At 40.9% G+C, this 20,956-nt stretch overlaps 1 protein-coding gene across 39 annotated transcripts in view; it reads left to right on the top strand.

Moving 5' to 3' along the window:
- The window catches only part of KIAA1217 (KIAA1217 ortholog), an 820,709-nt gene that overhangs the window by 594,305 nt on the left and 205,448 nt on the right, over positions 1 to 20,956 (top strand). For 2 of the 39 annotated variants that reach the window (XM_086334378.1, XM_086334377.1), the window contains exon 3: positions 82 to 170. The exons of the other annotated variants lie outside the window; for them this stretch is intronic. In XM_086334378.1, coding sequence (XP_086190504.1) covers positions 168 to 170 — 3 coding nt within the window. In that variant the 5' untranslated portion in view covers positions 82 to 167. The remainder of the gene's footprint in view (positions 1 to 81; positions 171 to 20,956) is intronic. 39 annotated transcript variants of the gene reach the window in all.

Genomic DNA, 20,956 nt, shown 5'->3' with positions numbered 1-20,956 from the left:
CTTGCCTGTTAGGAGCTGGGCCGCACAGCAGGAGGTGAGCGGTGGGCAGGCAAATGAGAGACACTTCATCTGTATTTACAGCCGCTCCCCATCGCTCTCCCATCACCCCCAGATGGGACCGTCTAGCTGCAGGAAAACCAGCTAAGGGCTCCCACTGATTCTGCGTTATGGTGAGTTGTATAATTATTTCATTATATATCATAATGTAAAAATAACAGAAATAAAGTGCCCAATAAATGTGTGCTTGAATCATCCTGAAACTACTCCATAACACTGGTCCCTGATGCCAAAAGGGTTGGGGACAGCTGATTATGAGGACTTTGAATACCTGAGAAAGTAAAGGGACCTTACTTTACATTCACTTTTTACTTCTTTATCTTTTCCATCAAGCTGTTTCTTCACTGGAGTAGTTGGATTGATGCTGTTAGATGTTGTAAATTGGAAATTTTCCTTCCTATAAGCTGTTATCTTACAAATCTTTAGGAGCTGGAAATTAACATTTTATAGGTGAGAACCTTAACTCACAAAAATTCTACTTGCTTCCTCTACCCTTTCCCCAGCTAAGAATTAAAAATAATGCTTTTTTTTTTTTGATGGTGGAATATTTTGGTCTAGCTCATGCCATACAAATACTTATGAGAGCTTAGTTTGAGCAAATCTGACAAAGGCTTTGTAACACAGGTGTTGTACTTATCTAATTCATTTTTTCCAGCGAGCTCTAACATTTCTCAAATGTAAAGGTGTGAAGGGCATGGTTACCAAAAACGAATAGATGTGAACAGGGCTGTGTTATTAAATGTCATGCTTCTTGATTTGTTGGTCACGTATTATCTCAAACAAAAATGGATTTTCCTACTCTTCTGTTTTTGCAGTTTCGAAAATGGGCTGTCCACAGACTGGTTTGTGGCATTCTTATTTTGCAGTTAGGAGGAAATGGAAATAAATAGAAATTGATTTGGTTCCTCTCCCAATTATATGAATTAATACTGGTTCTCAAAATTCTCTTACATAAGGAAGGGTACAGTTGAGATAGAATGGTGTCTTGTGAGTAACTAGGGAAGAGAGTGATATGCAACAGCTGATGGTGTGTTAATGATGCTTAATAATTTTAAGCAGAGTAAGATGGCAAATTTTTGTCCACATTGGAACTGTTTTGTGCATACCACTTTTAGACTTCCTTTCATTGGTTATATTTGTTTCTTGACATTTCAAGATAGCATAAAATGTTTGGTTTTTGTTTTCTGAAAGATGAAAAGTGCAAACTCATCACATTTATTTAAGAAAGGATGCAAGCTAGTGGTAGTCTTCTAAATTGATATTGCTTCTTCTTTGGTGAAAAATAGCCTAGGTATTGTCAGAATCTTATTTATTTAAAAAAATATGTATTTATTTGGCCACGCTGAGTCTTCGTTGTTGCATGCAGCATCTTCTATCTTCATGGCTGCATGTGAAGTCTTAGTTTCGGCATGTGGGATCTAGTTCCCTGAGCAGGGATCAAATCTGGGCCCCCTGCATTGGGAGAATGGTCTTAGCCACCGAACCACCAAGCAAGCCCCTTGTCAGCATTTTTTAAAAAACCTTTCATGGGTGTTATCTTCACAAGGCAAAGTAAGATGCCAGTTACCGATGTTTCATAAGTACTAGTTCGACAGACTTGCATCACTGTGATACTCAGTTTTGGCATATCGAGAAAGTGAGATGTTTAACAGTCTTTACTAAAATGTGGTTACATATGTGATTTTTAATTATGCTTTTTTGCTATTTTCTCAATTTGTGTAAAGTCCCCTTTCAGTATAAATGTAAGAGAATTGCTCATTGAGTCCTCCATGCTTTACATATTATTATGTAGTAATACCTCTCAAGACCCTTTTTTTAAAAAAAGATTTTTGGCCACACCACATGGCATGAGTTGGAGTAAACTCCAGGAGATGGTGAAGGACAGGAAAGCCTGGAATGCTACAGCCCACAGGGTCGCAAAGAGTCAGACGCAACTGAGCAGCTGAATAAAAACAATGGCAATGTGGCATGTGGGACCCTAGGCCCTGACTAGGGATCAGACCCGTGCCCACTGTATTGGAAGGTGGAGTCTTAACCGCTGGACTGCTGGGGCAGTCCCCAGTACCCTCTGTTTTTTACTTACTTTTGTTCTGATTCCCATTTCACTGATGAAGGAATAGAGGCACAGCGGGTATGTATAACTTCCCTGGGATCAGAACAAGTGGCAGAGCCAGGATTGCACCCCTGGTCCTAAAGAGTGTAATCTTCGGTCTGTGTATTGTATTTTTTCAGTTCCAGCGTTCTGGGACCTGATGTCTCCATCTGCTGCGTGTGGTCCTGGTGCCCTCTGTCCTGGAATGTTAGTCATCTTTGTGTGTGACCCTGTGACGCTCTGATTGGGACCCAAACTGGGGCCACTGAGCAGTCAAACAGCTCTGTTAACAGAGATGTCAGTGTCCTTATTTTTTATTTACTAGGAATAAATGAGTAATTGATATCCTGTTTTCAGATTTCCATGACTGTATCCCTCTTCTCTTCATAGCTACAAAATGTCCTCAGGAACAGTGTAATTAAATATAGCTTTGTCTCTTTATTTTTGAGACCCACATTTATGTCTCTATTTATAGCTTATCTTAGGACCTCTGTGATTCCATGTGCTGAACTGGTCTCCGTATATATCTCTGTATAAGCTGGGGTCCCAGTTTTGTTAATTGAATTTGCAGCGTGAGGTAGGAAATCACTGTCCTTTTGTATGTATCTTTCCAAGATTCAAAGCTAATGATATTGTTTGATAGGATTTACTAATAGCACTGTTACAATTTATAACATATTCATTCATACTGTATTAAACTATCCATCGCATTGTGCTTGTTACTCAGAGGAAAGTAAGACTTCTTGTACTCTTAATGAAAAAAATCTCTTCTCTGGGTAAGACCCTATAGAGTACTCCCCTTGTTCTAGAGCCAAAGAAGAAAGATAAATTGTCTTAAGACGTAAGAACATCTCTTGTTGGATAATTAGCCCTTTACAGACCTAAGGGAGCAGTGATAGAGTGTCCCCTCTAAGGACAGCTCTAAGGGAGCACATCAGTGGGAAGTTGAGTGTAAACACTCCTGTATTTAGCAAACCAGACGTTATTTAACTTCTCAGAGTCTTCATCTTCTCACCAGTTAATTAAGATTAAGAATACTTATGATACTGGCTTTATTGACATCTAAGTATATTCATATAATGTAGTTAGTGCTGTGCCTTTTTCTCCCAGTGTAGGTGCTCAATAAGAGGTAATTATTTGATTACTGAATATTAATATGCTACCGAAAGGATCTTGAGCAGGTTTGGAGAATAAGCCATTAGCTAGCAAAGAAATAATAATGGAAAATGCACTTAGGCAAATGCACTAAGCGAATATGGTTTCATGGGTTTGCCTAAAATACAGGAAATACTTTTTAAAAATAAGGAAAAATAAGGGTAAAAGAATCTCTCTTGTTGACTTAAGGCCTTGTTTGATTTGTCTCATGTGTGACTTACATGAGACTCAAAAGCATGGACTGTTTTAAGAATAACTAGGAACTTAAAAGTAAGGCTGTTTGAGCCTTTGAACAACTCTTTTAGTGACTTAAGAAGATATAAACGGAGGTCATCAGTCAGGAAGCGCATAGTTTCCAAAGAAACTTTTTAGAAAAGGCGAAGGGAACCCTTCCAAGGAATCCTGATGCAGATCTCTCATTAAGAGGAGTGCAGGCTTTCTGAACCTCTGACCCTGTCATCTATCTGGGTGGTGTCAGGGGACTCCTTGCCCTCTTCTGCCTTATGGATCCATATCAACTCCTAGAGAAACAGCGGGGTCGTTTTAGAGAAGAAAACAGAAAAGTCCACGAAGATGCCTGTTACAAACGTAGCATTAGATGCATGTCTGATTGCAAAAGACGTTAGTCGTAGGATCTTCAGTGGCTAAGCATCAGCCGTATTAATACACCTGAATCTGTGAAAGTGGATTTCAGGTATTTACGAGGAAACTCTCACTACAGAGGTTGAATAGAAAAAGATAGGAGAATCCTGCGGTCCTGACTGTGCTTTAATGAAACTTAGGTACAGGAAACATAAGAGGCCAGTCTCAGGAAGGTAGGGAAAGTAGGAGGAAACCCAATGGGATGAGCAAAGAAGTGCTTGAATAGCCGAGACCTGAACAGGAATGCTGTGCCAAGCAGGGGCCTGGCAGAGGGCCGAGAAGGAGGACCAAGAAACAGCAGCAGAGCTCGAGCAGGAAATGAAAAGCAACTTTCAAAACACATCAGGGGAGACCTTCTTTAAGTACATCAGAAACAACAAGACAGGGAAATGTTGTTTCTCTGTTCCCCAGAGGAAGGAGTTGGTTTTAAATGACATCGATAGGCCAAGTTGTCTACTCTTTTCCCCTGCATAGAAGCATAACTTCATTGTTTTAGTAGAATCTGGTAGTCTTGAGCTGGAGTAGGGAACATTATCAGAAGAGCTGGAGGAAGGCTCTTTTAGCAGGCTGCGTGTGTGTGTGTGTGTGTGTGTGTGTGTGTGTGTGTGTTGTTGTTGTTTATGGGTCTAGTTCCCTGAACAGGGATGGAACCTGGGCCTCCTGCATTTGGAGCTCGATGCCTTCACCACCGGACTACCAGTAAAGTCCCAGAAGTGATTATTTTTCACTACACAAATCTTGAGCTAAGTGGCTACCCGTCGGAGCATATTGAAAGTGTGTTTAAATAGAAACTAATATTCTTGGTGCAATGGGTAAAAAGGGTCATAGTGAGACAGTTGAAAAGGGATCAGTACCAGATCCAGTGCTTATTCAAAATATTCTATAATCTGTAAGATGTGCAGGAAACACAGAACATGACCAGGCTGCTGGTGGGAATGGGGAGAAGGGAGCGATTTAGGTCAAGATGGTCTTGGCCATTTGGGAGGCATGGTTATAAATGAAGTAGTGGAAGATAAGGTCAGGGCAGAAGGGTAGTGGGCGTAGGAGAATACTTGCATTTTCATATGTTAGCATCATGATGGTCCTGATTTGAATGCATGCTTAGAAGGCATACATTTTGAGTTTATCTGATGGTTTGTTTTTTACCCAAAGCAGTGTTGAGTTGGTTTCTTTCTGAGCCCTGCAAGTTGCCTTTTTTGTGGGCCAACTACCTTCTAAGAATAGTTTAAGAGAGGTCTTGTAGGTATAAAGCTCAAAATCAATAGGCCAACCTACAAGATCAGGTAACAGAGGACCTTGTAGTAAGTTCAGGTCTTAGCCTTGGGTAAGCAAGGATCTAGTCTTAGCTCTGCAATAAGAGTGAAGTCATTGAAAAGAGTCATAAGGATGGTTAACAAATTGGGAAAAATAAAGTGCCCAGGTGAAACAAAACTCAAATAAAGTGACTTTTTTTTTTTTTTTTAATTTTTTTGGCCTGCCAGGATCTTAATTCCCTGATCAGGGATTGAACCCACACCCCCTGCATTGGAAGCACAGAGTCTTAACCATTGGACCATCAGGGAAGTCCCCAGTGATGTTATTAATGTTAAGTATCTGAAGGACTTTTTAAAAAAGCCACATTAGTGATATGTTTTATATTTCTTCTGATGAAAAGGAGGGCAAAGACTTACCTGAATAAAGGATTTGGAATAGATTTAAAGATTGTATGACCCTTATAAAATGTTGAGATAAGGTTGTGAGGAACAATGTATGTTTCCTTCTAAGAGATCTTTAAAAGTATGAGCAATTGTATTTTGGGGATGAGTACATTTGATACATTTATAAAATGTTTGACTTTGATATTAACTAGGCGGCAAAGGAGATGAACCTTGGAATCGCTTTCAACTGAGTGTATTTTTTTTTAATATTTATTTTTATTTATTTATTTGGCCGTGCCAGGCCTTACTTGCAGCACACGGGATCTTTGATCTTTTTTGCAGCACTTGGGCTCTTTAGTTGTGGCATTCTAACTCTTAGTTGAGGCATATGGAATCTAGTTCCCTGATCAGGGATTGAACCCAGGCCCCCTGCATTGGGAGCATGGAGTCTTAGCCACTGGACCCCCAGGGAAGTCCTATATATATTTGTATTGGTTTTATTGGCATTTTCCTCTTCCTACTACAGCTGTGTGTTTAGCTGCCTTCTAATGGCTGTGTAAGTCTTTTATGGTAGTATTTATAAGCTTTTATTATATTTGTTTGCTCAATTAACAGTCTCCTTGATGCCGCTCAGCTCTGTAAATGGACAAAGTCTATCTTGTTCACCATCGTGACTTCAGTTCCAACCCATTACCTGGCACGCAGTTGTAATATTTGTAGAATGAATGATAACGTGGAATGAAGTATGACTTAAGTTGTGGGCTCAGAAGGTTGTCATTTTTAGAATGATTTGTTAGAGGCTCAGTTCAGTTCAGTCGCTCAGTTGTGTCCAACTCTGTGACCCCATGGACTGCAGAGGCTAGAATATCACTAAAATGGATTTCCCGATCTTGAGCATTTTGTTCAAGTCCTGTTGCTGAAATTGTCTGTTATTTGAATCAAAGGATGTCCTCTCTAATCATCTTGTGAAATGTAAATGGGATCCACACAACTGTACTTGAATGTCCCTAACCACATTATTCATAATTAACAAAAAGTGGAAATAACCCAAATGTCCATCAATTAATGAATGAATAAATAAAGAGTGGTATCTCTACATGACTTAGTGACTAAACAACAGCAGCAATACAGTGGAATAGTATTTGGCAATAAAAAGGAATGAAGTATTGATACATGTTACATCATGGATATATTTTGAAAACATTATGCCATTCAGAGAGAATCACATATTATATGATTCTACTTACTGTGAAATGTCCAAAACAGGCAAATGCACAGAGATAAACAGTAAACTGGTAGTTGCCTGAGGCCGAGAAAGTTAAGAGGAGACGGGAAGTGAGTGCTAGTAGGCGTGGGGTTTCTGAATATGACTGCCATCGTGGTTGTCCAACCCTGTGAATATTCTAAATGCCGTTAAATTGTGTACCTGCTTTGCAGTTTTTTTAAAAAGATGAGTACTAGGTACTGAAGTTTTGAAAAATATTTATATATGTATGTACTTATTTTTGGCTGTGTCAGGTCTTAGAAGCAGAACTCAGGATCCTTGTTGCAGCTCATGGGCTTCTCTCTAGTTGAAGCTCTCAGGCTCAATAGCTGTGGCTTGAGGGCTTAGTTGTTCCTCAAAGCCCACCAGGGATGGCATCTGTGTCCCCTGCACTGAAAGCTGGATTCTTAACCACTGGACCACCAAGGAAGTCCCCTTTTTTTTTTTTTTTGCAATTTTTAAAGCCTTATTTATTTATTTTTGGAAATATAATTGATTTACCATATTATATTTGTACAACATAGTCATTCAGTATTTTTATAGGTTGTACTTCATTTAAAGTTATTATAAAATATTGGCTACATTTTCTGTGCCCAGGTGTATACTCTAGGGGTTTGTTGTTGTTTTGGCCACACCACGCGGCATTCAGGGTCTTAGTTCCCCAACCAGGAATTAAGCTCCTGCCCTCTGCAGTAGAAGCTCGGAGACTTAACTGGAAGTCCCCAGTTGTACACTTTAAATGAGTGCATTCCTATTGCCATTCCCCCTGGTAATGGACCTCTAGTGAGAAAAGAACATGAAGAACATATTCAGACAGTAGGAAATTCAGCTGTTTTTTCTACTGTCCGGTTTTGCCTTTGGCCAAGGGTATCTAAACAATTAGGGTTTCCCCGGTGGTGCTAGTGGTGAAGAACCTGCCTGCCATTGCAGGAGACACAAGGGAAGAGGGTTTGATTCCTGGGTTGGGAAGATCCCCTAGAGGAGGGTATGGCAGCCCACTCCGTATTCTTGCCTGAAGAATTACATGGACATAGGAGCCTGGAAGGCTACAGTCCATTGGGATGCAAAAGAGCTGGACACTACTGAAGCGACTGAGCGCAGCACAGCACACGGCATCTAAGAATTATATTTGGCAAACACTTTTTGTACAAAACAAGCAGTGTAGGGTCTTGGCTGTTTTGCCTTAGAAAGGGTGCAGACCTCCTAACCCTGCACGTAGCCCACAGGATCTTCAGTGTGGATTTCTGTGTCTGTGTCACCCTTTACAACATGGACGAGGGTGCTATGACCCCATCCAGTTCAGTACTGCGTCCATGGCCTGCGATTTACCCAGGGCCTGGCACAGGGCAGGAGGACCGCATTGTTTATTGCATTATCTACAGTTAAATATAAAGCGCTGGGCAGGTTTTGCTTTCAGACAAGGTACAGACTCTGTTTTGTGCTTGACAGAGTTGCTTGCTTAGAAAATGCTATTAAAAAATTTTTTATTGAGATGATTTTCAACAAGAATGCCAAGATTGTTCAATGAGGAAAGGACGGTCTTCAGCAAATGAGACTTTCAAATATTGCATGATTCCAACTCATAGGAGATTTCTAGCATGGTCCCATTCCTAGAGAGAGGAAGTGAAATGGTGGTTACCAGGGACTGGGGGGAAAGGAGTATGGGAGTTGGCGATTAAAGGCTATGGTTTCACTGGGGAAAGCTGAAAAAGATGACGCTGATGCACAACAGTGCAAATGTGCTTCATGCCAAAACTGGACACTTAAGAGTGGTTAAAAAGGTAAGTTTTATGTAATATACTTTGCCACAATAAAAACATTATTTTCAAAAGATAGAAAATATTATTTTCAAATGAGAACATTTACATGTACAGACAAAGGCTGCCATCGAAGTTCCCATGTCCCCTGTCCCACCATAAATATCCTCAGGTGCTTCCTCTAGAACATAGCAAGCACAGGAAGCATTGCCTCACCTAGATCCTTTCACAGCTTTTACTCCAAATTACTCAGTGACCCAAACCAGTGATTGACAACATTTTCAACAGTGCTTTACACGCTATTGTGAAAACCGTGGGATTTGTTAGTCATCATCTGGACCAGACTCTGGGAGATTCCGTAGTGTGGTTTTGTTTCTGTTATTAGTGCTCTACTGAATTTTCACTAATTTATTCCTTTCAGTAATTTAAAAAATATATTTATAAGAAATGCATTTTTGAAAGATAATACCACATCTCATAAGCTGTTTCTTACTAGAAACCAAAGACTTCCTGATAATGATGGAGTGCCATTTTGATGCTTCGAAAGGGGTCTGGAAAAAGAATGCTGTGTATCCATTATTTCTTCCATGACCTATGGCTTACCATCTTGGGTTGGACTGTCCGTGCATACCTCACTTTGTGGGAGCAAGATGCATAGGAATTGGTTAATCTGCAGACTTCACATTTTTCATTTGCTTTTTTCCTAGACTTTTTGCCATTTTCAGCAATGAATAGGACATTTTTAGAAAACTCTCAAAATGTTTTCTAAATTTAAGTGAGTTTGAGGTCTAGAAGACAACCAACACATGTTGAATCCAGCCTTAGAGTCTTCAGAAGTGAGGCATAGTCTTTGTCCCCGGTGTGGGTCTTTTTCTAGGTTCTTCTGTCAAGGATTCTTTCATGGACCTTCCCAGGAGATTCTAGTGTCCAAAATACAAGGCCTTTGTCTGTACCTTTCAGAATACTTGGGCTCCCCTGGCTGCTCAGATGATAAAGAATCTGCCTGCAATTCAAGAAACCTGGGTTCAATCCCTGAGTCAGGAAGATCCCCTAGAGAAGGAAATGGCAACCCACTCCAGTATTCTTGCCTAGAAAATTCCATGGACAGAGGAGCCTGGCAGGCTATAGTCCATAGGGTCTCAAAGAGTCAGACAGGAATGAGCAACTTTCACTTTCTTTCCAAACACTTAACATCTCATTATGAAACTTACAGCAACCTTCTTAGCCTGCGTCCCTCAATCCTAAGGGTCACATCTAAACGGCAGTGAAGTGAATGACTTCAATGGCCCTTTCTGGAGGACAGAGAGAGACTCTGCAAGTCGTGTAGGATGTGCCCATGCTGGAAAGAACCTCATGAAATGATTCATGCCTTCAAGCTGGGCTGAGTTTAATCCTTCAGAGAGAGGCAACTGTCACGTTTTTCAGATATTGAGCGTACTTTATCATTTTGACCTGGATGCTCAAGGCATTCCTCTGTGTCTAACCTAAAACTGGTTTGAAGTGGGTTTTCTTTTCACATGGTATAAGTTTATATATTCTTCCTGGCTGTAGAAATAATACATGTTCCTTTTAAATGGTCATCAGTTTAAGATATTTTAAGTTTATTTCCTAGATTCTTTTCTTGTGGCTTTGAAAATGAGACAAAATTGACTCTTATGATACAAATAACTCTTAAGGAAGAGTAATTTCATCATAACAGAATCATGTAGAAACTCTTTTACAAGGATGTCTAAAAAAATGTAAACCAATATCTCTAGAATAAATTCCATTTACATGGAGAAGGAAAACTTTGAGTCCAAGTGACACATTTAGATCCAGTTTGGTTCCTGAACTAGCTTTTTAAAGCAAATTTTCAAGCTTGATTTCCTTATCTATAAATTGAAGAAACACATTTTTCTCAGGATTGTGTAAACTGAATGTAATGTTACACGCGAAAGACCCTGATAGGAATCAGGTACACAGAGTAGCTTCGCAGATAATCCTTTATCTTCCCATACCTTCTCCATCTCTTCCTAACTTCTTCTTCTTTTTTTTTTTTTTAACAGATATTATCCCTTTTTAGACATATCTCTCTTTTTTTTAATATTTGTTTATTTATTTGACTGCACTGGGTCTTGGTTGGGACATGTGAATTCTTGGTTGAGGCATGTGGCCTCTATTAATTTCCTGACCAGGGATTGAACCTGGGCCCTCTGCATTGGGAGCGTGGGGTCTTAGCCACTGGACCACTGGGGAAGTCTCAAGATATCTCTTCATGAGCATAGAAAATATGTTTTTTTCTCGATTGTAACACTGCAGTTTAGTCATTGAACATATTTTTCCCACTTTTTGTCCATTCGAAAAAATCTTCATCACAGTTCGTTAGTTACTGCATGTGTGTGCTCAGTCACGTAGTCTTGTCTGACTCTCTGTGACCCTTTGCACTGCAGCCCACCAGGCTTACATGTCTATGGGATTTTCCAGGCAAGAATACTGGAGTGGGTTGCCATTTCCTATTCCAGGGAATATTCTCAACTTAGAGATCAAACCCATGTCTTCCACATTAGCAGCCAGATTCTTTGCCGTTATGCCACCTGGGAAGCTGCTCATTAGTTATTACCTAAATCTAAAATTTCAATTTAGGGACTTCCCTGGCAGCACAGTAGTTAAGACTCCATGCTGCCACTGCAGGGAGCACAGGTTCGATCACTGGTGGGGGAACTAAGATTTGGCACAGCCAAAATAAATAAATCAATTATTTAAATAAATAAATAAATTTTCTGTTTAAAGAAAATTAGCCTTCTGAGTGGAAAGAAATCCTGTGCCGTCCTTTGTAAAGGATTTTCTCTCTTACTGTCATAGTAGCACGTTTAGGGCTTGACTTCAGCCTTCCATGGACCTATTGAGTGAGTCGGTTCAGACGCTAGCAAACTCCCAGGTAAGATGATACTCAGGAATTCTGGTATTATTTGTACCAGTAACTAGGGACCAGATAACGTGCTTTACATGTGTTTCAAGTGTAATTTCACAGCTCTCCACTGGGTATTATCACTATGTTAGAGGAAAGAAAGTGAAGATCCTGAGGCCAGTCCACTCACACAGGATGGCACACTGAGAAGGTTCTAGACCAGGGCTACACCAGGGTACCTGAGTCTTTTAGTATTTTGCACAGTTTGATTGCATTTAGGGGTCATGACTTGGAGAAGGAAATGGCAACCCACTCCAGAACTCTTGCCTAGAGAATTCCGTGGACAGAAGAGCCTGGTGGGCTGCCGTCTATGGGGTTGCACAGAGTCAGACATGACTGAAGCAACTTAGCAGCAGCAGGGGTCATGACTGTGTGGAGGCTATCCTGCATGACTATCTCTTGACGTGCAGGATAACAGGATCCCACCAAAGACAGTGTTCATCTCACAGGGCAGTTTCTCCTTTCCTCTGATGCCGTATTCTCTCCACTGTCCCCGCTTGCCAGGATAATAGAGTGACTGTTGAGAATGTGTTCATCAGAGTAGCTAATTCCAAGGGTTCATAGTATCATGATATCAGTAAAAAGACCTACTTTGTAGGTTGTGCAGTTCTATGTGGAAGGAGAGGAGAATCTATGCGACTTCCCTGGTGGTCCAGTGGCTAAGACTCCACGCTTTCAATACAGCGGCTCAGGTTCGATCCCTCATCAGGGAACTTGACCCCACATGCCTGAACTAAGCCTGCATGCCACAATTAAGACTCAGCACAGCCAAAAAATAATTCAAAAGTAATAATAATTATTTTTAAATGAGAAGAATGAAAGGAGAGCCTAATCAGGACTTGATCTCCAGGCCTTTGGGTATCCAGGAGGAAAGGGGGCTGCCTGGTTTGGCATCTGTCCTGGAGAAGCATGAGCTCAACCACAAGGGTTGTGTTATTTCGTCCCAACCCCCATCTCTCCCCTCCCATCCCCATGGCAACCACCACAGGGCTGAGGTCAGGCAAGTCTCCTCTGACCCAAACAGGAGAAATCTTGTTTGGCAAAATTTATTCCTGGGAGTCTTCTTTGGCCTTAAGCTGCCACCACAAGAACTCTCCAGACAGCACCCTCTGTCATTGAGTTCACTGTCTCACATTTAGTTGACTGTTCTTTTCTTCCTTGATATCCATCTTATAAGGAATCATAGGCTTTGCTTGGAAATTATGTTCAAGTAAGCAGAAGTATCTCAGCATTCAATCCAGCTTGTTAGTGGCAGGAATATTCTTTGCCTGTGTGTGTGAGAGATACTGTGAAAATGTGTCTGACGCATGTTACTTGGAGAGAGTTCTCTGTCATCTAATCCATCAAAATGCAAATCCTCTGATCTGATTGCTTTACTTTTTCCTAACTGTGTATATGTGTTATGCTCAGTAGGCTGCCAAGTCCATATGAATTAGCGCTGCTTGTTATCTTTTTCCTTCTCCTGTCAAAATAACCAGCCATCATTATGCAAAGGAAATGCATTCTTCCTGGGCTAAAGTGGGGCTCAGTGCCCCAACTTACAAATTAACGTTTTCTTTCTGGAAGCATTCTGTCATCATACGCAATAGGATTCCCTCATGTCTTCTGCATGTTGGCAAAATCTTTATTAACCCCAGTTGAATTGATAGTCATGAGATGGCTTGGAAGATTGTCATGCCAAGGTGATTACTCCTCCTCTATTCCTGAAAGAGACTTCACAGAGTTGTTTTTAAATTGTATTTAAATCACTATCTGGAGTTGAATTCTTTTGTTTTTCTTTTCAGTGAGACTGGATGTTTACCTCATTGCTTCCACTTCTAGATAAGTATAGCGTCTCCCTTATCTGAACCCAACACTCCTGGGAAAACTTTAGGGAATTAAATCAGGAAGACAAACTATGCCTGCTCATGCTCAGTCATGTCCAAGTCTTTGTGACCCCATGGACTGTAGCCCACCAGGCTCCTCTGTCCGTGGGATTTTCCAGACAAGAATACTGCAGTGGATTGTCATGCCCTCCTCTAGGGAATCTTCCTAACCCAGGAATCGAACCCACGTCTCTTGCGTCTCCTGCATTGGCAGGCAGGTTCTTTACCACTGTCGACACCTGGGAAACCCAGCTGTGATGTAGGTACATGGTAAAGCCTTCAAATCATACCTGAAGCCATGTATACACCCACAAAATTAAAAGCTTCTGCCTTCAATTCTCGGTTCCTCTTTCTAAAAGTAACTATTGTTAATCTCTTGTTGGATCATTTCTAAAGGTGGTACATGCATGTCCCAGCAGATAACATGCATGTGTGTGCTCAGCGCTTAGTCGTGTCCGACTCTTTTTCCAGGCAAGAACACTGGAGTGGTGTGCTCCTACTGCAGATCTTCCCAACCCGGGGTTTGAACCCACATCTTTTGTGTCTCCTACTTTGGCAGGCAGATTCTTTACCACTGCACTTCATGGAAAGCCCCAGATATATGCCTGGCTTCTTTCTATATTTCTATAAATTATATGCAGTTGTTCCATACTCTGCTTCTTTTCTTAGTATTTTTATTTATTTATTTGGCTGGGCCAGGTCATAGTTGTGACATGTAGGATCTAGTTCCCTGAGCAGAGATCAAATCCAGGCCCTTTTTACTTTTCTTTAGAGTTTAACTTTCCTAGGTTGTAATATTTGACCCTTCTGAAGTTTGTGTTGAAGTGAGAAGTTTTATAGGGACCCAGCTTTATTTCTTTTTCTAAGAAGCTAATCAATGGTGCCACTACCCTTGACTGTACAATTAATCGTTTCACCATTGATTAGAAATACCACCTGGTGAGATCCAGTTTTTTTTTTTTTGGTATGGTCGTGAGTTTTAACCATACATCTCTCCGTCTTTTTTTTTTAACTTTTAATTTTATATTGGCGTATAGTCTATTAACACTGTTGTGATACTTTCAGGTACACAGTAAAGGGACTCAGCCATACATAAACAAATATTCATTCTTCCCCAAGCTCCCCTCCCATCCAGGCTGCCACATGATTAATATTGAGCAGAGTTCCCTGTGCTATGCAGTAGGACCTTGTTGGTTATCCATTTTAAATATAGTAATGTACATACGTTGATCCCAAATTCCCTAACTATCCCATACCCCCCTCCTTCTCCCCTGGCAACCGTAAGTTTGTTCTTTTAAGTCTGTGAGTCTGTTTTATATATGAGTTCATTTTTATCATTTCTTGTTAGATTCCACATGTAAGGGATGTCATATAATATTTCTCCTTTTCTGTCCAACTTACTTTACTCAGTATTTATCATCTCTAGGTCCATCCATGTTACTGCAAATGGCATTATTCATTCTTTTTAGGGCTGAGTCCATTGTACATATGTACCACATCTTCTTTATCCATTCCTTTGTCGGTGGATATTTAGGTTGCTTCCATGTCCTGGCTACTGTAGACAGTGCTGCAATGAACACTGGGGTGCATGTTTCCTTTTGGATCCTGTTTTTCCCCAGATCTATGCCCAGGAGAGGGATTGCAGGATCCCACTCAATGGTAAAAATATTCTAAGAATAGAATTACCATACTGTTCTCCATACTGGCTGTACCAATTTACATTCCCACCCACCTCCACACCCTCAGATTCTGCTTGGTTCTGAGTCTGTTCCTCCTGAGCTCCATGTTTGGTTTCATTAAACCGTTGTTTTTGTTTTTTTTCTTTCTCCAATTCAAGTATGTTTGAGTTACAGTAGTTTCAGATATGAGTCAAGCAAGGGAACAAAGGGAAGGTTAGTCACTAGTCTGATCCCTTCATATGCTTAATAGATTTTTGAGGCTACTTAATGAGGGGACCTCTGTCCTCAATTTTCTCTGCCAACATCAGAACTTAGCATTCACTGTGACACCTTGTCATGCAAAAAGAATTAACTTTTGCAGTGGTACACACTTAGAGAGATTGAATGTATGCCACATTAAAAATAAATAAGGTGATCTTTTAAAAATAGCATCCAAGAAGATATTTGTAAAATCTTACCTGGAAATCTCACTTCCGTGGCAGTGTTCTGTAAATATAAGACATTTACTCTATCTATTTGTACATTTGTAGATCAGCCAGGAAAGTATTAGTATTTCTTGTGCCTCGTTTTTAGTATGTGGCATATCAAACAGAGTTATGGGTTGCCCTGATCTGATTGATTTCGTATAAAGGTCTTTTTTGGCAGCGATTGGAACTTCTTCACTCTCTGAGGTAAATCTTGCAGAGCAGGAAGTTGAGGTTTTGGGGTAGATTCCAAGAGTCCGTTCTGATCTTACGGTTGAGGAATGTGGAAACCTAACGCTTTCCTTTACTTAATAATGTGAATAGTGAAGGGTTTTTTTTTCCGCTGAGCTAATTAAGTATTTTGTAAAAGAGGATGAACTTTTAATAATAGGAATGTAACTTTTAACTTATTTTAAACGTGGTCAGAGAACGGTCCCTGCTTTAAAATCTCCTTATATGTACATGTTATAGTTCAAAGGAGAAACCATACCATTTATGTGGAGAGAAAATAAATGAAATTTCTTTCTGTCTTCCATATGTTTAATGGTAGGCTTGTGTCTTGGATCGTACTCTGAGTTAAAACAGACGATGGATTCAAGGAGTTGCTGTGATAAAGAACTGTTCTTATCTCAGAATCGACTCTGGAGACCATCTCCAAGAATCCCATATCGACTAGCCAGGCGGGAGATCCATCTTAATCTGAACGGGCAGTTTGATTGTTTCTTTTCAATTAAACAGACATGGGTCCTTTTTAGTCCCAGACTCCAGTCAGAGAAGCAATGTGGTTGAGACATCAAGCATAGTGATTTTTTCACCTATAGTTAACACTGAAAGTGAACGCCTGTGTCTTCCTTCAGTACGTAAGAAAGGTCAGTGAAAAGCTCTGGCAGATGGTACTGGAGAGAGAGTTGTAGTGCTTTGGTTGAATTCTGCTCAACCCTGCATGGAGCTGCCCATTTGGTACCAGTACTACAGTTACTTGCTGACACATGACACTCAGCTTGAGTAAGAAGGGCCAAGTAGACTCAGCAACAAGGTATGTACCTCAGCGATCCTAGTCACATGGCATCTATACATAGTCCAGCATCTGGGGTGAAGATGTTAGTCACTCAGTCACGTCCGAATCTTTGCAACCCCATGGACTGCAGCCTACCAGGCTCCTCAGTCCATGGAATTCTCCAGGAAAGAATACTAGAGTAGGTTGCCATTCCCTTCTCCAGGGGATCTTCCTGACCCAGTGATTGAACCTGGGTCTCCTGCATTGAAGGCAGATTTTTTATCGTCTGAGCCAACAGGGAAGCCCCATCTGGGGTAAGAGCATGCTTAAATATCTCAAGGAATCAAAAGATTGGGGAAATACCAAAGGGACTGTCAGGCCAAGGGAAACGTAGCTAAGATCTTCATTCAAACTTAATCAAGTCCACGGCCATTCCTCTCTTGGAGCGAGCCCTTAGGGTAAGACTAAGCTTTCACTAAATACACAGGCAGGGACTTAACCTCCTTCCCCATCACAAATGATATTCTAGAAGTAATTTTCCATTTGAATCCTCCTTATATACTTAGATATTGGGTTGGCCAAAACATTTGTTCAAGGTTTTCTGTAACATGTTTCAAAAACCTGATGGAACACTTTGGCCAACCCAAAATTTTGTAAAGAACCCACACTAGCAGTTACCCTTTCTTGATCACTTTTTTCCCCTCTTATTTTATTTTGACAGTTGACAGGATTTTACTTTTTTTTTTTTAGAATATTTAATTTTATTTTTTACTTGAATTTTTACCATGTTAACCATTTTTAAGCATACAGTTCAATAGTGTTGAGTATATTTGCAGTGTTATACAGCTAATCTCTAAAACTTTTTCATCTAGTAAAACTGAAACACTATACCTTTTAAAGAACAATTCCCCAGTCCCCTTTCCTTAGCTCCTGGCAACCAACATTCTACTGTCAATTTCTGTGAATTGACTCCTCTGAGTACCTCACATAAGTGGAATCATAGTGTATTTGTCTTTTTGTGACTGGCTTATTATTTCACTGGGAGAAGGCAATGGTACCCTACTTCAGTACTCTTGCCTGGCAAATCCCATGGACGGAGGAGCCTGGTAGGCTGCAGTCCACGAGGTCGCTAAGAGTCGGACACGACTGAGCGACTTCACTTTCACTTTTCACTTTCACGCATTGGAGAAGGAAATGGCAACACACTCCAGTGTTCTTGCCTGGAGAATCCCAGGGACGGGGGAGCCTGATGGGCTGCCGTCTATGGGGTCGCACAGAGTCGGACATGACTGAAGCGACTTAGTAGCAGCAGCAGCAGCAGTATTATTTCACTGAACATAATGTCCTCGAAGTTCATCGGTACTGTAGCATGTGTCAGAATTTTCTTCTAAGGCTGAATAATATTTCATTGTGTGTATAGACCACATTTTGTTTATCTGTTTGTGTGTCAGTGGGCGTTCAGGTTTTGTTCATTTTTCATTAGTAAAATATACGCACAGTGCTGTTACCCATGTGATTACATGTCAGCTGAATAGTTTTAGAATCTGAAGAGACTTCCTGGTTAGACTTTTACTATTGTCAGTAACTGTGAGTTGGGTTAGTACGTGTTCAGGCACAGAGCAGTCGTCCAGACGATTGCTTTAAAAACATTTACGGCAATTGCTAAGTAGTCTTCAGACCTCAAGTCTCCCTGACGTCAAGTTCGGGCAACCGCAGCCTTTGTGAAAGGAGTCGAAGGACAGAGGTGGCAGCCACTCGGTGAGAGGTGTTGGTGTTTACTTTCTTCAACTGCTTGGCCTCCACCTGGGATCCACAAAGATATGTTTTCCACAGACATTTCAGGCCTCTAAGCGTGAGATGTGAGTTTATTTCCTCAAAGACACAGTACGTGATCTTTCTCACCAGACACTCTGGAAGGCTCCATTAGATAAACACTCAGAGGGCTGGAGAATGGGGGGAAGGGGACCGTTTGGATTGTTTCACATCCTTTGACCTGGAGTACCGCTTTCCTCAACGCTTGCCTCACATTTCTCAGAGGAAGAAAGACATGGAAACTTGGTACATTTATTTTTTACATACGTGCCAGCTTTGACCACTCTTGGCACTGGGCGAGTGGGAGATTAATGGTCGGGGTTATGCCGTGGAAAAAGCCATAAGTCTTTACATCACAATTTTTGTTTTTAAGACATTTTGTTTTCATAGCTGGGGATTACGCTATTAGCATGGGGAGAGGGAGAATGAAAAATGTAATAGAATAAAGAGACAGCACAATTTTTTAAAAATCCAAAATAGGAAGCACACCCATACCCAGAAAGATACTCAAACTCCTTGTGAGTTTTATGAAGAAATGCTGAGTTTTGAGGTGAATAAACAGGATAGGACCCCTTTATATATGCGGTTCACATATCATTCCTTGGCTTTAAGAACACTGCTATATAACTAAGAGGTAATTGCTCACCCAATGCAATCAAGGTTTGGTTATTCTTATCCTAAAAGGATTACCAGTCAAGTTACTTCTAAGACAGAAGTGACTTTAGTTCATTTCAACATTGACATACTCGACTCAAATTATCTCACAGCTGTATATTAAATGGCAGAATTTTAACTGAAGACAAAATACGAATAAAAAGATAAGTCCGATAATTAGCTAAGAAATGAGAACTAATTCCATTAAAATTTGTTTGACTGTTCTGCAACTTTGGGGAACATTCCTGATACGTAACCTGATATATATGGACAGCTAGAAATATGTAAGTGCTTATGCATCGTAATTGCTCATCGATGCAGTGGGTTTAGAATAGTGTAGCACAGGACTTCCCTGGTGGCCCAGTGGTTAAGACTTTGCACTCCCAATGCAGGGGAAGCAGGTTTGATTTCTGGTTGGAGAACTAAGATCCCATGTGCTGTGCAGCATGGCCAAGAGATAAAAGATTTAAAACAGAGTAGTGTAGCAAATGGGCTTCCCTGGTAGCTCAGTTGGTAAAGAATCTGCCTGCAATACAGGAGACCCCAGTTCGATTCCTGGGTCAGGAAGATCTGCTGGAGAAGGAGTAGGCTACCCACTCCAGTATTCTTGGGTTTCCCTGGTGGCTCAGCTGGTTAAGAATTCACCTGCAGTGTGGGAGACCTGGGTTCAGTTCCTGGGTTGGGAAGATCCCCTGCAGAAGGGAAAGGCTACTCACTCCAGTATTCTGGCCTGGAGAATTCCATGGACTATATAGTCCATGGGGGTCACAAAGAGTCAAATACGACTAAGCAACTTTCACTTTCAGTGTAGCAAATGGACTTATTGATTGATCTTGAGTATATGCTCACAGCAGATACCTCTTTTCTTTTTAGTTTGTGTTTATGAGCATAAATACTCTTATTTATATGAGTATATATTTATATATCTTATTTATACTTAAATATACTTATCATGGCATCTGGTCTCATTACGTCATGGCAAATAGGTGGGGAAACAATGGAAACAGTGACAGACTTTATTTTCTTGGGCTCCAAAATCACTGCAGATAGTGACTGCAGCCATGATATTAAAAGACGCTTACTCCTTGGAAGAAAAGCTATGACCAACCTAGACAGCATATTCAAAAGCAGAGACATTACTTTGCAAACAAAGCTGATCGCCGAAGCATTGATGCTTTTGAACTGTGGTGTTGGAGAAAACCCTTGAGAGTTCCTTGGACTGCAAGGAGATCAAACCAGTCAATCCTAAAGGAAATCAGTCCTGAATATTCATTGGAAAGACTGATGCTGAAGCTGAAACTCCAATACTTTGGCCACCTGATGCAAAGAGCTGACTCACTGGAAAAGATGCTGATGCTGGGAGAGATTGAAGGCAGAATCAGACTGTGTAATATAGAAAACCACCCTGCCATAGCCTGGGAATCCACATACATCTGGGTGTGTTCCAGCAGGATTTGGAGAATGAGCGAAGCAAAAGTATTTGTTGAGTGTGGACCATCTCCAGGCACAGAAATGATTTCATTTACACTTCATTGAAACTCTGGATAAGCTACATGGTGGTATTCCCATTTTGCAGATGAGAAGACCAAGGCTCAGCCAGGCTAAGTTATTTGATTGTTGTTGTTGTTCAGTCACTCAGTTATGTCCAACTCTTTGCGACTCCATGAACTGCAACACGCCAGTCTTCCCTGTCCTTCACTATCTCCCTGAGTTTGCTCAAACTCATGTCCATTGAGTAGATGATGCCATCCAACCATCTCATCCTCTGTCGTTTCTTTTTCTTCCTGCCCTCCATCTTTCCTAGCATCAGGGTCCTCTCCAATGAGTCAGCTCTTCTCATCAGGTGGCCAAAGTATTGGAGCTTCAGCTTCAGCATCAGTCCTTCCAATGAATATTCAGGGTTGATTTCCTTTAGGATTGACTGGTTTGATCTC

Source organism: Bos grunniens, chromosome 13 (assembly GCF_055505025.1).
Source record: "Bos grunniens cultivar Pamir isolate PY7600 chromosome 13, Bosgru_T2T1.0, whole genome shotgun sequence".
In the NCBI taxonomy this organism is placed as follows: domain Eukaryota; kingdom Metazoa; phylum Chordata; class Mammalia; order Artiodactyla; family Bovidae; genus Bos; species Bos grunniens.
The sequence above is the reverse complement of the archived record's forward strand: the minus strand, read 5'-3'. Positions and strand labels throughout refer to the sequence as shown.